At 37.0% G+C, this 27,166-nt stretch overlaps 1 protein-coding gene across 8 annotated transcripts in view; it reads left to right on the top strand.

Annotated features, from left to right (window-relative positions):
• LOC145997219 (uncharacterized) overlaps window positions 1–20,331 on the top strand; it is a 36,968-nt gene extending 16,637 nt beyond the window's left edge. For 4 of the 8 annotated variants that reach the window (XM_083133985.1, XM_083133988.1, XM_083133987.1 and 1 more), the window contains exon 3: window positions 14,033–20,331. In XM_083133985.1, the coding sequence (XP_082990111.1) occupies window positions 14,033–14,750 (718 nt within the window). In that variant the 3' untranslated portion in view covers window positions 14,751–20,331. Of the gene's footprint in view, window positions 1–1,939; window positions 3,796–14,032 lie in introns of those variants that run through there. The other 4 variants (XM_083133981.1, XM_083133990.1, XM_083133984.1 and 1 more) reach the window with 1 other exon arrangement.
• The last annotated feature ends 6,835 nt before the right edge of the window (window positions 20,332–27,166 follow it).

The following is a 27,166-nucleotide window of genomic DNA, read 5'->3' as shown; positions in this document are numbered from 1 at the left end:
CATGAATGTTTGTGAGTGTTCATTCATCAATTTCATCATATCATCACTCATCCCCATCTTCCCAAATTAGACAAAAGTGGCACAAAAAGCGAAATAAAGCAAATCAATCAATCAATCAATTGAAGGCAGCAATTAACTTGTCCTTTCTGCAAAGCAGATGATATTTTCATTGTGTCTTTTCTGTTCATTTATATGCATATGAAGGTTGACACACTGAAATTGCAATACAATGCATGCATTTAATTATTGCCAAAAGGTTTTTTTTTTTTTTTCATCATCAATAGAAACTTTACCTTCCAGCAGACTGGAGCATTTCCTACCTGTTGGTCTCCCTGGACAGGAACTTTTCAGGCACTCGATTTTCAAACTTACTGCAGGATTCTTAGCGGAGTTTAAATTTATGCATTTTACCTCTGAATAATCAAAATAGGAAGATGAAGAAAAATGGAATTTCATGCAACAATCTGCATTTCACATCCCCTTTTGGCCATCACAGTAGACCAACATGAACAAAAATGTAGTGTGTAACAGTGGCATATTTCACAACCTTTCAGAGTTGCATTGGAAATAGGTAGATACTGGAAAAACAGTGTTGCCATCTTACAGAATAAATTTTCTGGTAAATCAGTTCTAGTATCAGCCATATGGATACTGGAGGGATCAAGTTTGCAGGGAAACATGATGTTCAAGGATATTTCACAATCCTGAAAAGAAAAAATCTAATTTCAGAAATATTAATTTTTGGCCAATTTTGAAAATTGGAGGTCTCCTGCTTAGTCCCAAATTGTTGCATGTTGTGAACAATATACCGGGTGGTCCATTTATAATGATAGTATGGAACATCACATGCAGAATGCATCCAATCGAAAAATTGCACAGAAGAAAAGTTTGATACTATTCAGGGGGGTAAGTCAATGCCACAAAAATTTCATCGCCCCCACCAGGGGATAAATGTGAAATTTCAAATGGAACACCCCCATTTGTTTTACATATTTGGATTCCATGTTGAAAAAGAAGTATTTTTTGTTCGAAAACTTTTGTAAAAAAATTGCAACTTTCGAACATTTATAAACATTTGGTAGTTTCAGTTTCATTTTGTTCCCCTTATGTAATAACAGTTTTGGTTTCCGTTGAGAACATTGCAAAAATGAATTTTATTTTAAAAAAATGTGTGCAAAGAATTCAGCAAAAGAAAATTGTTTGCAATTTATGTTTTTGTGTAACAATAAATAATATTAATTTGTTCCAACTCTTTGGTTTCAAGGAACAATTTCATATGAACAACAAAATTAAGTATGTTACTACAAATTAGTTATCATTTGAGGTACATAAATGTTTAAAGGAGCAAATGTTCAAAATGATGACCATTCTCTTCAATGCATTTCAAAACATGGTGTCTGAAGCTCGACGCTGTTCATCCCAAAATGTCAGGAGTGATAGAAGCACAAGCATCAATAATTCGTTGCAGCATGTTTTCTGGCATTGTTGGAACAATTGTTTGAAGACAGGGTTTTGTAGACACACCCAAGTTCATTCTGTTCTGCTGCGGAAAGATATGCAGGCAGCATTCCAGTTTGCTTGGCATACATAATTTGTGCGTAAGCTTTCGTGCAAGTTGCATTGAGGTTGTGGCTGTGTGCATGGTTCTGTGGGCTGTCAAGGTGAACCAGAAAGTCGAAAAAACTGCCAATTGTGAAGTAAGTAATGATGTGTATGACACGTCGTTCCCCTTTGAACAAATTCGACTGTTTTCTTTTCTTAATGACCTTTCCATTTGTTTCAATTCTTATTGTTATTAATCTTGGTCTCTGCGATGTACGTAGATTTCTTTAATGTTCAGTCCAATCACCAATAATGTCAAGATAGAGACTAACCTTTATGTACATTTCTTGTATGTTCGGTTACCAGGGAAATTACGATGGTGTTTTTTTCTTTTCAGGAGGTTCGGGCATGAAGATTGAAATAGTGGGGATCGTGAATTGTCATGTGCGGTTATTTATTTCGAATTACCTATGGATTTGAAGGGATAAGGCTTTGAACATTTCAAAGACGTTCAACACCATGCTTCCGTTATGTTAGTGAAAATGTGACTTTGTGTTTTATTAAATCTACGAAGGATTTGAGTTGTGATTACCCGTACCATATTTGTGTTGGACTGAAATAATGTAAATGTCTCTCCTGTATCTTGGCAGGGTACCAATGATTTAGTAGTATCACGTTTGTCGAATTGAGAAGTACGTTTGTAAAATGGTGCATCTGTCAATACAAGCAAAAGTTGATATCATTCTGCTTTACGGTGAAGCACATCAAAATGTGGAAGCTACAAGAACTTTGTACAGCAATAGATTCGAGGACCGAGATACTCCAGGCATTGCAACCTTCTACCGCATAGTAAAACAATTCACGGAAACTGCCACTATTCATCCAAAATCTAAGACCAGGAGGAAAACTGTTACAAATGAAGAGGCTGCAATTAATTTTTTAGGTGCTGTTGCTTACAATCCCCACATCAGCATAATGCAAATATCCCTAGGTTCTGGAATTTCTAAAACCAGTACTCTGCGAATTCTGAGAAGTTTCAAGTTCCATCCGTACCGTAAGTCTTTGCACCAGGAACTTCATGGCGAAGACTTTCAAAATCGTTTATATTTGTGCAATTGGGCACTGCAACAGATGCAAATGAATGAACGATTATTTTCGTTGGTGTTATTCTCTGACAAATTGTCATTCACCAACCATGGTCATATCAACAGCCACATTATGCATTATTGGTCTGTTGAAAATCCGCATTGGATTCGAGAAGTTGAACACCAAAGACCTTGGAGTGTAAATGTTTGGTGCGGAATAATTGGAAGCCGATTGATTGGACCATATTTCATTGAAGGCGCATTAAATGGACAAAATTACACAGTGGTTTTGGTAATTATTCTGCCAGGGCTATTAGAAGAATTGTCAATGCACCAGCTCTGCAACATGTATCAACATGATGGTTGTCCAGCTCACTACTCCATTCAGGCTCGAGCCATGTTGGACACAAAGTTTCCTGGTCAATGGATAGGATGTGGAGGACCCGTTTCTTGGCCAGCTCGTTCAACCGATCTCACGTCGCCTGATTACTTGAAGAAAAGTGCTACCACGAAGTTCCAACAATGCCAGAAAACATGCGGCATCGAATTATTGATACTTGTGCTTCTATCACTCCTGACATTTTGGGACAAACAGTGTGGAGCTTCAGACACCGTGTTTTGAAAGGCATTAAAGAGAACGGTCATCATTTTGAACATTTGCTCCTTTAAACATTTATGTACCTCAAATGATAACTAATTTGTAGTAACATACTTAATTTTGTTGTTCATATGAAATTGTTCCTTGAAACCAAAGAGTTGGAACAAATTAATATTATTTATTGTTACACAAAAACATAAATTGCAAACAATTTTCTTTTGCTGAATTCTTTGCACACATTTTTTTAATAAAATTCGTTTTTGCAATGTTCTCAATGGAATCCAAAACTGTTATTACATAAGGGGAATGGAATGAAACTGAAACTACCAAATGTTTATAAATGTTCGAAGGTTGCAATATTTTTACAAAATTTTTCGAACAAAAAATACTTCTTTTTCAACACATAATTCAAATATGTAAAACAAATGGGGGTGTTCCATTTGAAATTTCACATTTACCCCCCACCCCCCTAAGGGCATTGACTTACCCCCTCAATAGTATCCAACTTTTTTCTGTGCAATTTTTCGATTGGATGCATTCTGCATGTGATATTCCATACTATCATTATAAATGGACCACCCAGTACATGTATCCATTTTTTATTATTACGTGGTCCAGTCAGTAGGTCATCTGACTGTCATGTGGAAGACCCAGGTTTGTTTACGGGGGCGAGTGATCTAATGTTGGAATTTTTCTGGCCTTGTCCCCACATAAAGTGGCTCCGGGGCTCACCCAGCCTCAAATCAATGGTTACCTGGGGCAACCCAGTGTGGTAAAAACAGCCAGAGCGTGATGATGCTGATCACATCACCTCAAAAGTGATTGAGATCGAGAATGTCTGGAGCACGTCCCCTAAGTGTGCCTTCATGGCACGGTGAACTTTACCTTACATGTGAAAGTAAAACATATTAACAAAAAACAGTGGCTGAAAATATACCCTATTCATGTGACATCACTTATTTTTTTTTGGGCGGGGAGGCGATGAACATTTTCAAAATGCATTTCTGAAAAATAGTGTTTTGATTGATGAATTAGTTTATTTTATGTTGCTTTTGTGCTAGTTTTTACTAATTATGACGACTTATGAGTAGTATGAAATAAGAGATATTGTTTTGTCATTCAAGCATGTGATACTTCCATATGTATATAAATGCACAAGAAAGACATAACTGAATTATCATCTATAGTTGTCAAGAAATGAGACATGTTATTTACTGCCATGTGGTGCTGAAACCAGCCATCAGCTAAAGATTATAGCACAGACGTTTCAAATGCTTGGACGTTTTTTTAGTTTTTTAAATTGTAGAATGAGAACTATTTGCCATAGAGAGTTGAAGTTTCTCCTCCCCCCCCCCCTCTCTCTCTCATATATATATACAGGGTGTCATTTTAATGGCGCCCACGGACCACAGATTCGTATAGGGGACATTAAAACAAACAACTTTTCTCAGTAACATTTTTCCCGTTGGTGCGTCGATTCGACGCTACAGCCGTTCAAAAAAGATCGTTTTGCCGCCTGGATGCTGGCAACCCAACACAACATTTGATCGTATCTGTGACGTCATTTCCTGCAGCGAAACAGCGCACGGCAGTGTTGCAAGGAACACACAAATTTTGAGAAAAATGACAAACTACCAATCACATAATTAGCTGTAAGACGAAGCGAGAAATGCGTCCAGTAGACCGAACATCATAGCCTACCAGCCAGAAGATCAGCAGTCATCTCAGGGGAAGGGGAACTGAACCAACGATAGGAGAATGGTAAAAAACGTATTCAAAATGAAGTGTCAATATCAGATTTTGTCCCAGCCTACATGTCAAATATCAACAACAATAAATTTTATTGGACTTACATCTTACATATGGCTGTTTACGCCCAGCTACATGCCAATTATATTCGCAAATCTCGTTGCAAGGTTGATATCTACAGGTTTGAGTCCAGATGGCTTGTGGTACTTTTGTGCTGATAACGGAAGTATTCGAGGTTCACGTTGTTACATTGTGGCTAAAACACGTACAACCACAGTAACAATCTAATAATGAATCAGTAGCGAATATACTGACTGCCCTCCTCACATTTGCAAACTATTACATGTGTATTCGGTGAGTAGATAAACACAGTCATCGGAGAGTTTGTTTTACTACTACCTATATCCCTGTATTTTCAACCATTTTTGTCCCTTGCCTCGTAATGCCCTGAATATACTAATTATGTGTTGCTTACCTTTGGAATTTTGAGTTCTTTCATTCTATTTTGTCATCTGTTCAGTGTGTCACAGACAACTAGTATCAGAAGAACGTAGTGGATAGACTAAATTGTAGATGCCAACTTGGTAACTAGATTTGCAAATATTTGACATGTTAGCTGAGACAAAATTTGATATGACCACTTCCACTTCAATTCTATTTTCTTTCTACCATTTTTCGTATCATTTGTTTACTTCCTGTTAGGTTACAGAACGTGTTTTCTAGTTTTGTTTTACGGTACATAATGTGGCTGATTGTAGCTATGTCATTTTTCACAGAATATGTGTGTTCCTGGCAATCCTGGAACGCATCGCTTCACCACGGGATATGACATCACAAATGCAATCTAATGTTGTGTGTGGTTGCCAGCATTCAGGCGGCAAAACGGTCTTTTTTGAACGGCTGTAGCGTCGAATCGACGCACCAACGGGAAAAATATTACTGAGAAAAGTTGTTTGTTTTGATGTCCTCTATATGTTTCTGTGGTCCGTGGGCACCATTAAAATGACACCCTGTATATATATATATATATATATATATATATATATATATATATATATATATATATATATAAATCAAAGAAGGTAAAAGGAAACACTCAGCGGACAGTAGAAAAATTCAAAATTTTCGCTAATTTCATAGCATCATCGGTGTGAGGAGAAATAGATGGAACCGGAACTTCTCCTATTTCTCCTCACACCGATGATGCTATGAAATTAGCGAAAATTTTGAATTTTTCTACTGTCCGCTGAGTGTTTCCTTTTACCTTCTTTGATTTTTACTTAGCCCTTTTGGCCCTCCTTGCTTTTATCCATTATATATATATATATAATGGCTAAGGGTTTCACAGGAAGTAAAATATGACCAACATTCCATCTTCACATCTAGATACAAGCACAATTACATGAATGAATGATTACTTTGAATGACACGCATTAGGTTATAAATTATAGTATCTTCTCTCAGGTTCACCGTAGAAACTTCAAGTTTGATTTCTTGTGCTCAGGATAGTGTAAGCTTTCATTTAAATAAGGTTTCTGATCAGTGTATTAATAATCATGTATTTTATGTATAGTTTCCTGTATTTTTTTTAGAAGAATAAATGACTAACTTCAAGAGCGAATTTCGTGCAATCCCCCCCGTTCAATTTCACCCAAATTTTATATACAGGTAGCTGAGAGTGGGTACTAATGCTTGATGGAAAAATTGGGATGGGCAGTTCAGAGACAGGGTGATAAAAAAATCATTTGCATTAAAAGTTAATCTTATTAAAAATGCTTATGTATTAGCACAAAGTCTGAAGTGCAATATGTTTTGAGGTATAATATTCAAAATGTCTGTTCACTATGTGTGAAGGTAAGCATAGGCGTAACCTGGTGGGGGCAAAGGGAATCATTTTCCCTATCCAAAATTTATAGATTAATTAAAACCTACAAGTTAAATATATTTTGTGAACCTCCTGGCACTTGAGGATCAAACAAAAAAAGAGTAATTATTGTGGTTTTTCAAATGTATAACCACAATAATGTTTTTCAAATAATCTTTGACACAAGGGCTCATCCAGGGCGAAGGAAAAAGGGTCATTATTTTGAATCTTGCAAAGCTGTTTTGATTTGACAATAATGAAATTTGATCTCCAGAAAGAAAAACAAGAGTTAAAACAACTTCACGATGCACATAAAGTTCGTATAATCACCGCTTTTCTTCAGAAACATTAGCGTGCTGCTGTATGTATATATATATATATATATATATATATATATATATATATATAAAAAGAAAAAAGAAGCAGCTTAATGTAGGAATACGAGAGGAATAGTTTTGGCAGAGAGAGTGTTTGACCTCCAGAATGCTCCTGAATCCAACAATAAATTCTCGATTAATCTGAAAATACGCAAGTTTCGTAAAGCTTGTTATGAGTTCATTTTATGCTGATGAGCTGAGCAGGACTAAATATACAGTTTAAAAGTGGGATCCAAACCCGAGTGATTATTGAGTGCTGCACTGTTTAATGTGTCCTAGGATACACATTCGGTGCAAACAGATCACAAGTTGTGTATTTGCTTTTTCAGGGTGAATTACAATGCAAGTTGAGGAAAAGTTTGGACTGATCGCTGCAAAGGGGGAGGGGGTGAATATGAAGGTAACTGAAGCAAAGAAAACATGACTTTTTTACGATGTGTTTTAGACAGCCGAACCAGATACGAAATTTACAGCCCCAGTGTTTTTTTCTTTTCTTACCAGTTAATCCTGTAACGGACAATGTACTAGTGAACGCACATAAAATCCAATATTTATTCTGTCAGATTATCTTCCATCTCTTGCTCGCCCCAGTGTGACTACTGTCAAGATTCTTCCGAGTTTCACTTCTTGCAATAAATGAGATTGTTTTCTTTTCCGTAGGTCTCTGTACAAACGGGTTTCTTATGAACTAAAATTGTAAAACTTTTGTGGAAGAGCAACGACTTTGCAGAATTGAAAGAAAATACCATTTTTTAAAAGACTTTTTGCCACAACATGCATCCCATGCACAACCGGTTGTATAACTAGGCAGGATAAATGGTGTTACATCTCCTTGGAATCTTTGTGTCCGCGTAAGCTCCGTGTTGTCATTTTGTGTAACATTTTTTACACTTTCTTTAAGATGTACAATATTAGTATGTAGTACATATATAGCTTATTTTCTGAGCAGCTACCACCAAGTATAAATCAGCCATTCTGTGGTAATTTATACTCTACTTTATTTACACCTGAAAAACAGTTGCCATCTTGAAAAGTTTGGATAACTCAAAGTCATTTAATTCGAAGTTGACATTTTTTGGTCCCGTGAACTTTGTATTAACGAGGTTTTCCTGTATTTAGCTTCAGGGACATTTCTCTTGATAGTCCAGGAGTAGTCGACCAAATTTGTTTGTTCCATTTACTTTGGGAATGATTTACCATAGTGTATATTTCCTGATGAATGCATTCTGCATGTTCGTCACTTACACTACCCTTGTTGGAGGGGGATAAGTCCAAATGTTAGACCAACAAATGGATTTTTAGGAACATATTATATCTCAGTTTCTGTAGTTATGAAGAACATATTACATCTCAGTTTCTGTAGTTATGAAGAAGCTGTCTAAAACATATTACATCTCAGTTTCTGTAGTTATGAAGAAGCTGCCTAAGAAGTACTTTGTAGTTATCTGCCTTGTGATTTCCAAGGAAATTCTTTACAACTCCTTGGAGTGATCCCCTTGCTGCCATCTCAGCTTCATTCAAAAATGGGAAGTGCTGTACTGTGAGGGTTTCATGATATGTCTAGTCTTCGCAGATATTCCAGAATTTTTTGTAATGCAAAAATAGCAATCGGTTGAGTAGTTCAACGGTTTTCTCCAAACCATGAGCACTCTGAATAGCATATCGTAACAGGTTCCCCTGATTAGAGAAAAGTAGCAAGCCAGAAGCAATAACCTCCTTCGTCGGCCGTTACTCTCTCAAGCATTCAAAGAATGCTAGGTCAGTATTAAATCAATCCTCCTGATTGATTTGAATTAAGTTGCTGATCAACTGGTATTAGGGAGCAATAACCAGGTGGTGGAAAAAAGGATAAGTGAGAGTGTAACGGGTGATGTGGGGTATTTTGCTTTGGATCGAGGAACGAGAAACATCGGGGAGCTTGAGCGAGCCTGCATACCGCAATTCTAAAAGTCTTCTCCGAGGAACTAATCATCATCGAATAGACAGGTAATATCCTTCTCTAACCATGTTGATCTAAACTAGAGGACATAAACCCAAATCTTATTGTTGTGCCATTTCATGTGTGAAAAGTAACCGTTTGCCCATAACCATCAAGTTACCTGCCAAGGGCGAGTGCTCACCAGCTGAGGATGAATGAATGAATGACAAAGCTATATCACCCAAGCATAATGGTTAAGGTTCTTGGTAAGATCCCACGAACCTCACAGTTCATTACATGGATGGATGTGCTGGAATTTTCATTCATTTCAATTTGAAATAAATGAAAATTAAGAATCTAGAACCAGGATTTCAGCCATATATTTTTTTTTTTATTTATTTACGCTTGCTCAGTTACGCTTAATCAGGACAAGAACGGATGAAACTCATGATGAAAATCTTAAATCATTAACTGTTTACATACGCATTTAAAATAGAGAATTCATAAGGCGCTTTTTTTATTTGTAATGGTAAAGGTCAGGGAAAATTATTCTTGCTATGATAAATGTCGAGTACTAGCTCAGAGGATGAACTGAATGAAACTCTCTACAAATAATTAGATTGGCTGAAAGAACTGTAAATTTTAATTTAGATCAAAGCCGTCCTAGTGCAAGCTCCACGCCCATAAGTAAACACAGCCCAATAAATACCAGACAACGCACCAAGCTCTTAGAACAGCAATTTTACAATAACAAAGATAACTGACCCCCAATTGCATCTCCCGGGATCAGCCCTGACACAATTAGATCGTAATTTATCCCCAAACCCAATTAGGAAAGTGGCTCTTTCACACTTTGTTCACCCTATGAAGCTAGAAAGTATGCAATTTCAGGGTGTAGCAGTTGAAGATATTTCTAAATTTTTTGATAAATTTGAGAGCCTAGCCATTTTAAGTGGCTGGGACAACGCAAAGAAATTAGAAATGTTACCAGCTTTGTTGAGTGGACCAGCTTTAAGATGGCGTGAAGTTTGGTCTCAAGTACAGGAAAATCAAAATAGGACTTGTGACATTTTAAAGACTAAACTTCACGAGGAATTCACTGGGTCGGTAGAAAAACTCCAATTAGAGGAGCAAATTAGATAAGACTACATCGTGAGAACGAGCCAGTTTCTAATTGTTTGAGACAAACAACTATTGCTTGTAAAATTAGATCCTAATATCCCCATCTTCGCAAATTAGCCAAAAGTGGCACAAGAAGCGAAGTAAAATAAAGCAAATCAATAATACCAATAATAATATTATTATTATTAGCATTATTATTATTATCATTGGTACGTTCTAGTACTTTCCCCACCCCCAGACAAAAATTCGTGGTTGCACTTCTGGGCATAGTGGTAACGTTGTCGAATTATTACTGAGAGGTCTAGGGTATGATACCTAGTGGAGGCACATAGTGGATCAGATCCTACTTGAAACTGTAAGTTCAGTCCCGAGTAGCCTTTTTGTGTATAAAAATGGCCTTAAAACCAAACACATACAAAGTAAGTACCTTATTGATGTTCTGTCATATTCCAGTTGTTAAACAGAATCAAAGAAAGCAGGACTTAAAAGTGAATGAATCAAGGACTATAGAGATCTTCAGGGCAGTGCTTAAAGTAAAAAATGTTATCTGGGGAGGGGATGTTTGGAGGCACCATCGGGTTAGCTGGTGGGTGGGGGTGCTCCAATGATTTAACATGGTAACAATTAGACAGCGGGGAGGATTATTTGCTAAAATGTTGCTAGCTGTGGAATAATATCTCATCCTTATCTGCCCTCACTTCGAACACTGCCTCAGGGATCATTCAGAAACAACATCAATTGTGTCATCACTTTTTTTTTTTTAAATGACTAAGAGGTTTGAAAGAACAACCACACTAATGGATCCAACAAGAGACTAGCTAATGCAGTTGCTCAGAAATTTCTTTTAGGGGTAGTTCTTGAAGAAGCAATTGCTGATGTTGACATAATTAAGGTGGGTATACAAAAGTTGATGATTAGTCAATAGTTATAATAGTTGGATCAGATGTAGATTTGCTGGTCCTACAGTTGCATTGACCCCGAAGTCCCGTCTTTTACAGTATCCAAAAATGCATTCACCGAGATGATCATAGATATGTTTCCTCATGCCCATTAAAGGGCTTTTTTTAGGAGAGTGGGGCGGGAAGACAAAAGCACTAGAACTTGTTATCATCTGATGCAAAAAATCAGGCTGCCATCTTCAGCCAAGGACAATTGATTACAAAAGGGGGGAAAAAAGTTTATTCTTGTCTTGTTTGGATTGAATAAATACAAACGTCTAGATGAAGTTTGTAACTACAGCTTCATAATTCAAACAGGCAAATCATGTTAAAAGCTCATTCTGATTTGGATGAGCTCCCTCCCAGTGCCTCAGCAGCATGTCAACATATTTTCAGGGCTCACTTACAAATCAAGACATGCTTTAAAAACGTATTCAACATACTAACTGGGGATGGATAAAACATAGCCAAAGGTTTGAAACCAATGACAACCACCCAATCTGTTCTGCTGATGACGTTCTTTGTCTAATTTCATCTGTGAGAAGGACAGTTTGTCGAGAATTCCGTGGTTGGCGGAGATCAGGATATGGCTACACTACTTTGTGCGAGCACTGCAACAGACTTTCTTGCCACAATTCTCTAGTGTTTGCTCAAGAAAATTAACTACATTTTCAACATTAGTTGTAGAATATCATAGACCCATCTAAATAGTATACATATGTGTACATAAAATGAAGAATATTTTCAAAGAGTACTAGATATGTTACACTCTGTCCTAGGAAACTCTGGAGCAAGGAAACAAAAACAAGTTTTTTTATGCAAATAGGACTCTAGAGGGTTTGACCAATGAGTGTGTGGATAGGAAACAAAGCTGCAGCAGCGTTCACTGCTAAGTTCCGTCCACTCGCTTTCTCCCCTTCTCTGCCATTGTGTGTGGTACTGCTCCACAGATTCCCAGTACAGAGTGTAACTAGGCTACAAAAAAGTACTTGAAACAATGATGTGTAAGAGTTCAACAATATGAGAATTACAGACAAGAATGATATTTTTCTGTAGTAACTAATGCAAATATTTGCATGCACGTCATTTTATTATTTTCAAAATAAGACAATTAAAATTGTATATTCTATCCATGTACAGCTCATGGGCTGGTATAAATTGTTACAAAATATTAAAAATATTGTTCAAATGTAGCACATATGAACAAAAAACATCAAAATGTGTGTACGCAGTGAGAGTAGAGGAGCAGACACAACGAGTGAAAGCATGTGCATGCGTTCAAACTTTACTCACTACAGGCTACATTTTAGTAGCAAGCTTGTCATTATTGGTATCAAATTAAAGATAATTTTATACTCTACAACTTTTGTTTGGAAAATTTTCCAATATTATCATTCGTAACGAAAATAGAGTGCCAAAATGAAAAGAGGCAAGTATGAAAATTTACAGGGTTGTTTTTCTTCTTTTTTTTTCATTTTGTCTTAAAATTACTCTAAAACCATTGGAAATATTTAAAACATGAAGAGGACCAAATTTAGAGAGAGTAATGTTGGCACTGTAATTAAAAAAAATATTGTCCTGATATGTCCAATAGTTTCAGATATATTCCTAAAACCGTGCATATTAAATGTTCAGTGGGGTTTTTGGGAGGAAGCTGTGGGGGAGTGGTGGGGACTGGGGAAAATACATCTCTTATGATGGTCTAACAATACACCAAAATTCAGCTTTCCCCTAATTATTTTCAACAAGCCCCCATTTTTTGCCTTTGTTTTCTGTACTGTAATGGAAGATATATTCTTTCAAAGTTCTTCGTATTTTAGTATTTTTTTAGCAGTGTCTTGTTAAATCAGTGATTCCTGGCTTACAGGAGTGCTGAAAAATGTTCCAATATTTTCACTGAAATAACACTTGTCTGTTAGTCTATGCATGGTTTTAGTACTTTTTATATATAAAATGTTATTGAATATGAAATATGTGTTTATTTTTTAACTTAATGCAAGCAACACTAACTGAACCTTGCAAGTAATAGATAGGCCAACATTCTGACTTGTGTGCCGAGGAAAAATCTTGAAACACTAACAGCACCACGAAACAAAAAAAGTTTGGGAACCACTGTTAAATGCTTTATTTTTTATTGTTATTTGTTAATAAATATTCAAATTATTACGAGTATTAAAAATAACACTTGGTGTGTTTACATATGGTACGTTATACTGTTTTACACTTTTACACTTCACTATGTTCATTGCACACGGGAAGATTGCATTTGCTGCAAAACTGTTTCTGTGTACGTTTCCCATAAGGGCACAAGTGACATCTTTTTTCATATGAACCAGTAGAATTAGAAGCAGGGGAGCTTGGTGTCTGCTTTGAAACAATAAAGCAAATTTTAATATACAAAAAAGAAAACAATAAACAAAATGTCAGAAACACATTTATACATATAAATTGTACATTGTGTCCAGACAGACAGTGCAATGGGAAATAATGTTTAACACCCAACCTTCTTACTGAAATCAACTCAAGTATTGTGAAAGACAAATAAAGAGAGAGCCAAAAAGGAAAAACAAATATGTATGCAGGAAGTATTGTTTGGAGTATGTGAAAACAATATCAGCTACAGTGCCCAATATACACTAGTTGCCTGGTTAAGGGTTAAAGGTTAATAAAATGATGTTTCTTTATTATTTGAGTTTCGGATTTCACATTTCTTTTACATATTTTTAACTTTTCCCATTTTTATGACTTTTTACAATAGAAATTGAACATTGTTGCACCCTCTTTGAAGGCTAGGTGATGTATTACACACAAGATAAAGTTTTTCTTTTCTTTTTTTCAGGAAGTGCAGAATAGATCCATTCCTAGATAAAGTTACGCAACATAAACAAAGTTGGAACTTTGACCTGAAAAGCCATTCCAAGAAGATGCCTAGGACCGCATGTGAGAAGGATAGTGAATTATGTGGTACACACAAATGTATCCAATGTGAGAAAGTATATACATTGAATACAAGCTTGGAAAGACATCTAAAAAGCCACAAAGGAATTCGTCCTTTCAAATGTGACAAATGCAACAAAGCATTTACAAGGAAATCACATTTGCTAGCCCATTCAATATCTCATGAGGGCATCCGTCCTTTCGTATGTAAGACTTGCAAAAAATCTTTTGCCGATGCAACATCTTTGCGGAGACATCTTAAAATTCATCAGAATATTCGAGAATTCAAATGCAAATATTGTAACAAGAAATTTATACAGAAAATGCACTTAGATAGACATGTTAATTTTCATGAAGGAATACGGCCATTTAAGTGTAGCCATTGTGAAAGGACATTCTTCGAAAAAGGAAGTTTGGAACGCCATCTTAGAATTCATGATGGATTACGTCCATTCAAATGTAACTACTGTAACAAAGCATTTAAGCTTAGACATAATTTGATTAGGCATATTCCTCTTCATGAGGAGATACATTCTTTTACATGCAGTCATTGCCATCAAACCTTTGTCCAGAAAAGATATTTAATTAAACATTTTAGACACAATCACAAAATTAGTTGATTGTAAATTAAATCAAGATAATTTGTGAGACTGGATAGCCAACAAGGGAAATTTAGTGCAGATCAATTTGTGTTGAGTTAGGCTAATTGGGATTGGATTCTTCTGAAATGTTCACCCACCAGCAATTGAACCAGAGATCCCTTGATTACAAGAACATCATTGCCACTGAACAGATGACTAACAAGTTTCTTTTTAATGTTGCCTTTCCATCTGTTCCACCATTTCATCAATTATTCAGAATACAATGATAAAGGCATGGATGTTGAGGCATACGATGTCATTAATGAGACATTATCCACTATGTAGTGCCTTTAACTTTTTGAGTTAGTCTTTTTATCTTGATGTTTGTCTACTTGGCTGTTGATGCCTCTCTTAGTTATGACTGGCAGATGTGCATTGAGTTTCATTGTATCCGAGTCAATCCATATCAAGTGGCAAAAACAGTTGCTTTACCATTAAATTATATACATTTATATTGTGTATGGTGTGAACCTTATATGTTGAGAGTTCAGAACAACTGTTATTTTATTTTCATTTTCACTGATTTCATGGTGGCAGACATTTTAATTATCATGACACACACAATTTTTTTTCCATTTGAAATGCCAGCTGTAACTTCCGTATCTCAACTTTGGACAATGAGATGAAATCTGTGATGTTAAGCACATTATATGCTACAATTATATTTGTGTACAATATCCTAAAAATTCATAATAAATTTTAAGGTCAAAGTTTCTCATGAGTTTTGCATGACTGTTTCTCTTAAACCATTTGAATCTCACACTCTAAATTTTAACTCAAGTTACCTATCATAGAGTACTCTACTGTGTATAAATTTTAGATTTTTAAACATCTGCTTACAAGAGAGATGAACCCTGAATATTTTTTAAAGAAGTTCATGTTTATGACCCTTTTGGAAAACTACCCTAGTCTTAGGCTTCAAATAATTATGATGTACACTATTGGTACACAGATAATTGGGGAGAAATGAAGTGTTAAACAAAGGCATAACAACATAAAGCTGGTGTCTATTTGGAAGTACAGGGGGGGACCAAAAAGATGTTACAACTGAAATGTATATGTCGAGGTTACGGTTAGTATATTTTTATTTATTTATTTTTACTGTAATTTACATATGTGTATGTATGTAGGTATGTGAATGGTACAAAGTGTATCTCAAAGATGCAGTTCAGTTCATTCAGTAAACACCTTCCACCTGGACACCACAATTCTCGATGTACACATGCATCCATTGAATGTGTCTCTCCAGAACTTGGTGACACATAGAGACAGGAATGGACAAATAACACATGTCAGTTACATATCAACTATAGTTTCCATATAAAATATCTCCAATAATCACTTGCAAAGCATATAAACATATGACTCATCCTCTCCAAATTGCCATGTAAGTGGTAACATCTTTTTGGCCCTCCCTGTATGTTGAAGAGGGATGGTAACTCTATGATGGTTTCACCTATGAGAGTTTTTTGGTTCTGTAGTGTGTTACCTTTCTGGAGTCTATTTCGACACTATTAATGCTTCATCTGCAGGGACGTTTGTGAACAGGCTTTATACATCAAAACTGAGTAGCATGTCATTTTCATCTATTTCCATTTGTTGAGTTAGTGATATGAAGTGTTTAGAGTTTTTGATGTAAGAGCTACTGTTGCCTGAGAGAGTATTGTAGTACAGTACATGTTTGGTAAGCTCATCTGTTTGGGAGCAATTCTGATGAAAGGGTATTTCTAGTTTGTGTTTCAGTCCATTGATACTGTTCAATTTTCTTTATCAGCTGAGAGAATCTTTAAAGACTGGTCCTTCCTCAGTGCTCTAAGTACTACTGTTTCTGGTTTGCCTACATTTTGGTTTTACAGATTTGGCTTTCTCCAGAGCTGTACAAACTTACAACCTGTACTCGTTCCCTTGTGATAGTTGAAATTTAGGTATTGTCAATTATACTGCTGATATTTAAGTTGCATTACATAGTGTTTGAATTATACTATTCAAATTATACTATAGTTAAAAGCACTCTCAGCATTAATAGCATTGGAAAAGGTTTACTGTTATTATCATATTTTCTCTGGCAAATAGTCATATATTTAAAAGAATATTGGAATTTTTCAAGAAAAGAGATTTAGAACTCTCCGTTATGTTTGTGTGTGTCTTGTGTAGTAGTTGTGCTGTCTAATGTGTTTGTGTTCGTCTTGTGTAGTAATTGTGCTGTCTAATGTGTTTGTGTTTGTCTTGTGTAGTAATTGTGCTGTCTAATGTGTTTGTGTTTGTCTTGTGTAGTAGTTCCTCCTCCATTCATATTGGGGGTTAGGCGTAGAGCTGACAACTCTGCACTGTAAAAAGACATGTCAAGAAACAGCAATATGTAACGAACCTGAGAGTTTAAGATTTTCTATTTCTAAGAAGTTAAGATTTTTAAAATGTTTGTTACTTCAAATAATATGCAAGTGTAAAAGAACAGAAGGAAAGGATAGAGGAGGAGAAACAGCGTAAGAAAGAAATGGCTTAGATAGAGAAAGTTCGAAAGAAGGAGATGATGGAGTTTAAACTCATAGTTGAGTCTATAGAAGAAAAGCGAAGGAAAGAGAAAGAGGAGGAAGAGGAAAGGAGAAATAAGGAAAAAGAAGAGGAAGAAGAAAAGAGAAGGAAAGAGAAAGAGGAGGAAGAGAGAAAGAGAAAAGAAGACTTAGATATTTTCCATGTATTGATTGAATACCAGGAAGAAAGGAGGATACAGGAATATATAAAACTAAGGTCAGAGTTACAGGCTCTATTCTCTCAACATAAACTGGAACAGGTAGAGGGCATCAGAGGAGAGATAGAAAAGCTTAGTATTAAAGTCACTGAAAAGGTGGACGAAAGGGTAAAGGAAATTGTGGAAGAACAGCTAGAGTTCTTAACAGTTCGGCAAGGATGGATAGAGAAGGAACATGAGCAATTGAAGAAGAATATGGAAACCTGTCTTGAAATTGTCCAGTCTGGAAGAGAAATTAAATGTGACCCTCCACAGAGAGTTCAAGAATTAAAGAGTTCTGTAGAGTCTATTAATGTAGCACTAAAAACCTTTGGTGAACGAACAGAACTCATAGAAAGTATAGTGCAAGAACAGAAAGTTGAAATAAAGGAAGCTGGAGAAAAGGTTAATTTTCTCCATGAGAAAGGCTAAAAAGATGGAAGTATCTCTTCGCCAAGAAATTCAGGAACAGACAGTTACAATTATAAGTAGGGTTGGTGAACTGCAGGAAAAGATCCATAATTTACAAATTCGACCAGAAACCTCTTCCGATATAGTGCCTGATCCAATCCGAGGACTGAACCCAGAAGCTACTGCCTATGAACCTCCTGTTGTACTTCCAAACCCATTCTTCCCCAGTAATACCACAACTTCTGATAGATGCAAGAGGCCTAGAGAAAATGATAGTAATGACGGTTTTTCTCCTCGACGCAGAAGAGAGTTTAAGATGCCCAGAATGGCTGATATCGCGAATATTCTGAAGTTTAAAGGTGATATCGAAGCTCAATCTGCCGAACGATATCTGCGTGAATTAAATGTCAGTTTTGACTTGGTTAGCTGGTAATATGGACAACTTTGTGAATTATGCTGATTTCTGCGCACGCTTTAAGGATGAATTTGCATCAGAAAAGGCAAAACAAAGACAACTAGCGGCTGTGAGGAACCGAAGGTATTCTCGCCTGGTCCACGACAACTTAGAAAGTTTTGCCTGGAGTGTCTACGCAGCGTATAGAAACCTAGCTGACAATTTTAATGAGAGTGAAGTACTTAATTTGATCATTGGACAGTGGCCGTATCGCATTCGAAATCTTTGTCTGGCGCATGCTCCACGAAGTGTGGATGAATTGACACATTTCTTAAAGGACTTCGATATTTATGATGACCCTGATGCCTGGAAGAATAAAGAAGACCCTAAGAATAAAGAGGCTGCAGGCAATAAAAGTTTTAAGTTCCGGAATATCCAGACGGATTCAGAGAGTCGAGGAAGAAATTTCTCACGACCTCGAAGATTCAACAGAGGATTAGGCAGGAGAGGTTTCAACCAAGATCAAAACCAAAGACAGAGAAATTTCTATAGGCTTCGTTCAGAACAAGAGCGGAATTCTCCAGACAGATGGCGTTACCAAGAACGACGTAATCCTACATCGCCCAGACGGTACTCTCCACCACGTAGAGGTGACAATTGTGGTTCCTTCTCACCAAGACATGACGTTGCCTCAGAGCGGGAAGAAGCAGTGGAGACTACTAGAGTGTTTCTGCACAACCAGCAATCCCAATCATGTCAAACACACCTCGGCCTATTCTAAGTGCTTCCTCTTTGTTTAGGCAAGTGAACTCAACGGGACGTAAAATACAAGGATAATATGTAAATTATTTTTGGTGACCTAAAATGTATCTTCAGGCAGTCAAGTGCAAACAAATTCCAAATGTAAAACTGGTGTATTTTCCGGAAGACTCAAGAAGAGAGTGTTAGATGGTAGACAAGTAGAACTGGAAATCGGTGGTCTGAATTTTAGCACCGAAGTATTCATTTAAGAAGGTTTTGGTTCTGACTTCCTCTGGCGTATGCTTTTTCTAAAAACTGCACCAGACAGAAATAAGTATTAAGAAGAATGCAGTTTGATGTGTTGTTTGTTACCACTCCTGATCAAATGAAGGAGGATTTTCCATATATATATTTAGTGCGGTACATCCGAAAGGTCCAGAATGAGGATAGAATCGGGATGTATAAATCCGTAGACCTCTCAGAGAAGGTCCATATAGTGAATATTTGGATTGATTCCTATAAGCAGGAGTTATTATATTGCTGGTGTGGAATTTAAAGGCATTATTCTACAAGCACAGAAGCATGAAGAGTGTTGAGTTTGAGGTGCTATAGGAAAGTACTGATTCAGTTCACCACTTATCGAACCCTATACCGTTTTCTACAAAGTCTTTCTGGAGAAGAAACTAGATATATGGAAGCCTGCTGTTCTATTAAACCATCATGGAATAAATCATTGTTTATTGGCTGATAACTATCCTGGATTGTATTCTGTTTTGGATACCACAAACTACGTTCCTTCTGAGTTGTTGTCGAATGAAGAGAAGCATTGGTTGGAGAAGTTGACTTAGTGTCAAGATAATTTCTGTATTTAAAGTTTCACTGTATACTCAAAATTTTTTCCGAACTTGTAAATTACAATTTTTTCAAAAATTTTCCCCAGACGAGGGGCAATTGTAACGAACCTGAGAGTTTAAGATTTTATATTTCTAAGAAGTTAAGATTTTAAAAATGTTTGTTACTTCAAATAATGTGCAAGTTGTCACATACAATTATAGTTAGACTGATACAGTTGTAGTTGGAACTTTTATGTATGTTTATAAATATGTCAAAATCTGTTCGTGTTGACGTCACTTTTTCATCTCAGCCGAGGAAGTGAACCCACCTGAATGTTCCTCACCTGACGACAGACTGAGTTTGAAAAACAGGTGAAGGTGAAGAATAATAAGAACTTGGAAACGGAGAGAATTGAAGTATAGATTTTGGGTTTTTCGAGTTTTCTTCTTGCCGATAAGTTGAAAGTAAACAATTAATTATGTAATTTGACTTTTGTTATATGTGAGTGAATTGCCCAATGTTAGTATTGAATGTTCTAGTGTTTTTTTGGTAAGTGATTAGGAAATATAAGTGATTATAAAACTGTGTTTTACTTTGAAAATAATGTTGTGTTTTCTTTTGTACCCAGCAAGCCCTGATGAGTGATAAAAGCGTCTCATGTTCCCGACAAAAGTAGCAGCGGACTAACTTTGTGACGACTGGTGTACAACCGGGGGGACGTTGCAAATATAAGGCCATGGATGTTCCCAAGGTAAAATATTCCGGAGGTAAAATAGTCCCCCGTTCGGATCTCCGGGTGGGGACTACTTTGGGAGGTCCCTGGACTAAGGATAAAATCTATATTAGGAATAAGGATATTAAATTAGGCACCTGGAATGTTCTGAGCCTTTACCGGCCTGGGGCATTTCAGTGTACAATTAATGAGATAGTTAAGTATAAATTAGATGTAGCTGTCCAGGAAGTTAGGTGGCCAGGAGAAGGGAATTGTAAAACTAAAAATTTATACTTTTTTCTATGGAGGTACTGAAAATCATAATTTTGGAACAGGCTTTTTCATAAATAATAGAATTATCTCGGCTCTTAAAACAGTAGAATTTATTAATGATAGGATATCATATGCAGTTTTACAGGGTAGGTGGTGTAAAATTATTTTAATAAACATACATGCACCAACTGAAGATAAAGATGATAATACTAAAGATGATTTTTATACAGAGTTAGAACAGGTCTTTGATAAATTTTCTCAGTATGATATGAATATTCTGTTAGGTCACTGTAATATACAGATTGGCAAACAAAAGACATTTAAACCCACGATTGGTAAAGAAAGTCTTCATGAATTAAGTAATGATAATGGTATAAGATTGATTACTTTTGCAACCTCAAAGAATTTAATTGTGAAAAGTACCACTTTTAAACATAAAGATATCCATAAATATACCTGGTCTTCTCCAGATGGTAAAACTCATAATCAGATAGATCATATTCTCATTGATAAGAGAAGGCACACTAGTATAATTGACGTTCGTACACATAGAGGTGCTGACTGTGCAAGTGACCATTATTTAGTAATTGCTAAATTAAGAGAAAGACTCTCAGTGATAAATCATAAGCAACAAAATCTAAAAGTTATAAAATTTGATACAGGAAAGTTTACTGATGAAAGAATTAAGAAAGATTACCAAATTAAACTGTCAAATAGATTTGATGTTTTGCAGGATTTAAATGATGATGAAAATATAAAGGAGACAGACGTAAATAAGAATTGGGAGCACAATCAGCAGCTAAAGAAAGTATAGGATACCATAAACCAAGAAAAAGTAAGCCATGGTTTGATAATGAATGTCATAACCTAATAGAAATAAGGAATGAGGCTAGACTTAGGTGGTTAAATAACTCTGATGATACAAATCTAAACAATTATAATAGAATAAAGCGAGAAGTTAACCGCATGTTTAGAAGTAAAAAAAGAGATTACTTGAAAATCAAAATTAACGAAATTGAAACAAACAGCAAAAATAAATGTAAATGAATTTAGAAAGGGGTGGCAACCTAAAGTAAACTTGATAAAAGATAAAGACGGTGATTTTCTAGCTGACCCAAGCGATATTCTAAATAGATGGAAGAACTACTTCAACCTTTTGGGACCCAAGCATCTTGATCGAGATACCCAAATGTAACCCTCCCAGTACCAAGTATCTCGATCGAGACGCTGTGTCAAGGTCGTAGTTTTTACGTTATAACTTTTCTATTTTTGGCTAGAATTTTGATTTTTTTTATATTGTTCCTAACACATGTATTTTACAGAAATGTTTTTTTGCATTTTTTTTGTCTTCATGAAAATGGAGGGGAATATGCGGGAAAAGAGAATTCTCATTTGCGTCTCTTTTCAAGGTCAAATTTTTGCCGACAAAGGAAGACCGGCTTTGTTGTTCTAAAGCAATGCTTTTCACTCCATCCTGTTAACTGCATTCTAAGGAAGCTTGTTTATCAGTATCCGATGTCAAAATAAAAGTTTTCCGTGAGGACCTTGACTGGTTGTTGAATCTGCGTTGTGAATATGAAATTTCGAAGTGCGCTGAAGGAAACCTTTGTTTTTTTAGCTCAAGTGTACACTTGGGATGGCCAGATCCAGATCCTGGTGGATCCGAAATCTGGATCCGGTTGGTTCCGGATCCTAAAATTTTTCGGATCCAGATCCGTGGATCCGGAATTTTCAGATCCGGATCCGTGGATCCGGAATTTTCAGATCCGGATCTGGATCCAGATCCAGAAATTTCGGATCCGGATCCAGAACTTTTGGATCCTGATCCGGAATTTTCGGATCCTGATCCGTTTTGCCATCCCACATGCGCTTCTTTGGAAAGTAAGAATGTGCTTATAACATATTGTTATCTGCTAATATACATATATATGTAATATACATACACACATATATATATAGTGTGTGTGCGCGCGTGCGCGATTTGTAATTAATTAATACACTTACAAGGGAGGTCTAAGTCTCCCCCTCCGATTTCCATGAAACTTGCAGGGCCCAAATGAAGAAATACGTGTTTTCTTGTTTCGGCAAAAAATTTGTTCTAGGGGGCAACCACCTCTCAAATGTCAAGATGAGGACAAATTGAAGTGGGGATCTGACCCCTGTGTTCCCCTCCGATTTCCATGAAACTTGCAGGGCCCAAATGAAGAATACGTGTTTTCTTGTTTTGGCAAAAAAAATGTTCTAGGGGGCAACCTCCTCTCAAATGTCAAAATGAGGACAAATTGAAGTGGGGATCTGACCCCTGTGTTCCCCTCCGATTTCCATGAAACTTGCAGGGCCCAAATGAAGAAATACGTATTTTCTTGTTTCGGCAAAAAATTTGTTCTAGAGGGCAACCTCCTCTCAAATGTGTATAGAAGGGCCCAAAGGAAGAATTACGTGTTTTTTTGTTTCAGCTAAAAACTGTTTTAGGGGGCAAAATCCCCTTAAATGTCAAGATGAAGACAAATTGAAGTAAGGATCTGACCCCTGTGTCCCCCTCCGATTTTCATGAAACTTGGCAGGTGTATAGAGGGGCCCAAAGGAAGAAATACGTGTTTTTTTTGTTTCGGCTAAAAAACTGTTTTAGGGGGCAAAACCCGCCTCAAATGTCACGATGAGGACAAATTGACGTGAGGATCATCTGACCCCTGTGTCCCCCTCCGATTCTCATGAAATTTGATAGGTGTATAGAGAGGCCGTATGCCCCTTGTTTCTTCCTATGCCATATTTACGTGGTTTCGGGGTCAGATCCCCACTTCAATTTCTTCTCATCTTGACATTTGAGGGGGGGGAATGAAAACACATAAATGTGAGACATTCCATTCCAGGATGAAACCTTTAACACATATAACAAGATAGAAATGTTATACAAAAATTATACAATTGTTCTACAGTTACAGTTCTACAAATTAAAATAAAAAATTTCTGGATCTGGATTTCGGATCCGCTAGGAACCAGATCTGGCCATCCCTACTATACACCTGCCACGTTTCATGGAAATCGGAGGGGAACACAGGGGTCAGATCCCCACTTCAATTTGTCCTCATATTGACATTTGAGAGGAGGTTGCCCCCTAGAACAACTTTTTGCCGAAACAAAAAAAACACGTATTTCTTCATTTGAGCCCGTTTATACACACACCTTCCAAGTTTCATGGAAATCGGAGGGGGACACAGGGGTCAGATCCCCACTTCAATTTGTCCTCATCTTGACAATTGAGTGGGTTTCGCCCTGTAAAACAGTTTTTTAGCTGAAACAAAAAAAAAACACGCATTTCTTCCTTTGGACCCCACTATACACCTGCCAAGTTTCATGGAAATCGGAGGGGGACACATAAGTCAAATGCCCACTTAAATTTGTCCTCATATTGACATTTGAGGGGGAGGGTTGCCCCCTAAAACAGTTTTTAGCCGAAACAAAAAAAAACACGCATTTCTTCATTTGGGCCCGTTTATACACACACCTGCCAAGTATCATGGAAATCGGAGTGGGACACAGGGGTCCGATCCTCACTTCAATTTGTCCTCATCTTGACATTTGAGTGGGTTTTGCTTCCTAAAACCGTTTTTTAGGTGAAACATAAAAACACGTATTTCTTCCATTGGACCCCACTATACACCTGCCAAGTTTTATGGAAATCGGAGGGACACAGGGGTCAGATCCTTACTTCAATTTGTCCTCATCTTGACATTTGAGGGGGTTTTGCCCCCTAAAACAGTTTTTTAGCTGAAACAAAAAAACACGTATTTCTTCATTTGGGCCCATTTATGCACACACCTGCCAAGTGTCATGGAAATCGGAGGGGGGGACAGGGGTCAGATCCTCACTTCAATTTGTCCTCATCTTGACATTTGAGGGGGTTTTGCCCCCTAAAACTGATTTTTAGCTGAAACAAAAAAAACACGTATTTCTTCCATTGGGCCCCACTATACACCTGCCAAGTATCATGGAAATCGGAGGGGGACACTTAGATAACCTCCCTTGTTAGTCTTACACTTTGTAATTATTTAACACTGCATATATTGTAATGTTTTATTTTAATTTGTAGAACTGTAACTGTAGAACAATTGTATAATTTTTGTATAACATTTCTATCTTGTTATTTGTGTTAAAGGTTTCATCCTGGAATGGAATGTCTCACATTTATGTGTGTTTTCATTTCCAATACATTCGAATGAATACATATTCGTTTCAATGGCATTTACAAAATCACCTCTGACATGTGTGCACGAGTGTGTTAGCCGATGCGTAGCAAAGTATTGTAGGAACAACACTTGAAAAAAATTCTTGTAGAACTAACGAAAAATTTCTTTGTAATCGAAGATCTTAATACCCTTTAAGGTGTGGTAATATTATAATGGGATTGAGATACGAAACTCTCGGATCCGTATCCGGATTTTCGAATCCGGATCTAGATCCGAATCTTTCGGACCCGGATCCGGATCCAAAATTTTCGGATCCGGAACTCTCGGATCCAGATCAGAAACTTTTGGATCCGGATCCAGATCCGAAACTTTCAGACCCGGATCCAGATCCGGAACTCCCAGATCCAGATCCGGAACTTTCAGATCTGGATCCAGATCCGAAACTTTCAGACCCGGATCCGCAGATCCGGAACTCTCGGATCCGGATCCAGATCCGGAACTTTCGGATCCGGATCCGGATCTGGAATTTTCGGATCTGGATCCAGATCTGTAACTTTTGGATCCGGATCCAGATCCGAACGGATCCGGATTTTTCGGATCCGGATCCGTTTGGCCATCCCTAGTGTACACAAGTTGCAACAGGGGTTACCCTGCATTGTCTAAATATAGAATTTCAAGCAGCTGCAAGAATCGGCGCTCATTTTTCTAGTTCTAGCTTTTCGTCCGTGAATGTTGTGCGTAGGTGTCGTTTTGTGCCCAAGTGCGAGGACATTTTTTGGGTGAAGTGACAATTTTTTAAAATAATTTTTGGGGGTATTCTCCTTTCCCCCTCCATATATACGCCATATTTGCACAAATTTTGCATTTTGTACATTTTGACATTTTTGTGGGGGAACACCATTTTTTTGAGGGGATTTCCCCCCTTTTCCCCTCCATATGTACGCCGAATGTGCATAAATTATATATTGTCTGAATCTGTGATTCATTCTGCGTACAATGGTATATCTTTCATATCTCTAGGGCATTTAGTTTCTGAGCTGTAGTCAATTCAATGTAACTCTGCATTTCGCTCAATTCCGAAGCTTCAGACAGTGGCATACAAGCCTTTCGTTTCAGGGGTACAACTCGCGTTACATTGGTCATACGGCAATGATGCAAATATTTTCCTGTTTCTTACATGCCAGCGATAATTTCTATGTGCATTTTGAACTTTTCATATCCTTTTTTTCAGGGGGGCGGGGGTGGGGGGGGGGAGAAACCCCATTTTTAAAAAAAAAAGTATTTTCAGAGGATTTCCCACCTTTCTCCCTCCATATATTCGCCGAATGTGCATAAATTATATATTGTCTGAATCTGTGATTCATTCTGCGTACAACGGTATATCGTTCATATCTCTAAGGCAAATAGTCTCTGAGCTAAAGTCATTTCAAGATACCGCTGCATTTTGAAGCTTGAATCAGTGGTGCGCTGACCATTCCTTTTGGGGGTACAACTCAAGTTACATTGGTCATATGATAATAATGCAAATATTTTTGTGTTCCTTACATGTCAGCGATCATTTTCATGTGCATGTCGACACTGTCATGTACTTTTTTCTTGAGGAGAGGGTGGAGGAACCAAATTTTTTTTTCCGAAATTTTGGAATTTTGAAAGTTAGCCCCCTCCCCCCCGCCACATATACGCCGAATTTGCTTAAATTTTATATAGTCTGAATCTCTGGTTCATTCCGCGTACAACGGTATATCACTCATCTCTCTAGGTCAATTAGCCTCCGATCTACACTCATTTAATTGAAACTGCATTTTGCTCAAAATCGGCTTGGGCATCAAGGGGGTTACATGTGAAAATGGCCTTGGGCACCAAAAGGGTAATGACCTCTTAAATGTCCATGTAGGAGATAAATCAGAAGTAAATGAAGTACACACAGTAGAACCTTTAGTTCCAGAACCTAACTTGACTGAAGTTAAAGATGCTATTAAATGGCTAAAGAATAACAAAGCACCTGGCATTGATTTAATACCAGCTGAGTTAATTAAATATGGTGGAAATTCATTAATATGTCAAATTCATAAATTAATTTGTTTAATATGGAATAAAGAAGAAATCCCTCAACAG

Source organism: Lepisma saccharinum, chromosome 13 (assembly GCF_977018435.1).
Source record: "Lepisma saccharinum chromosome 13, izLepSacc3.1, whole genome shotgun sequence".
Taxonomy (NCBI): Eukaryota; Metazoa; Arthropoda; class Insecta; order Zygentoma; family Lepismatidae; genus Lepisma; species Lepisma saccharinum.
The sequence above is the reverse complement of the archived record's forward strand: the minus strand, read 5'-3'. Positions and strand labels throughout refer to the sequence as shown.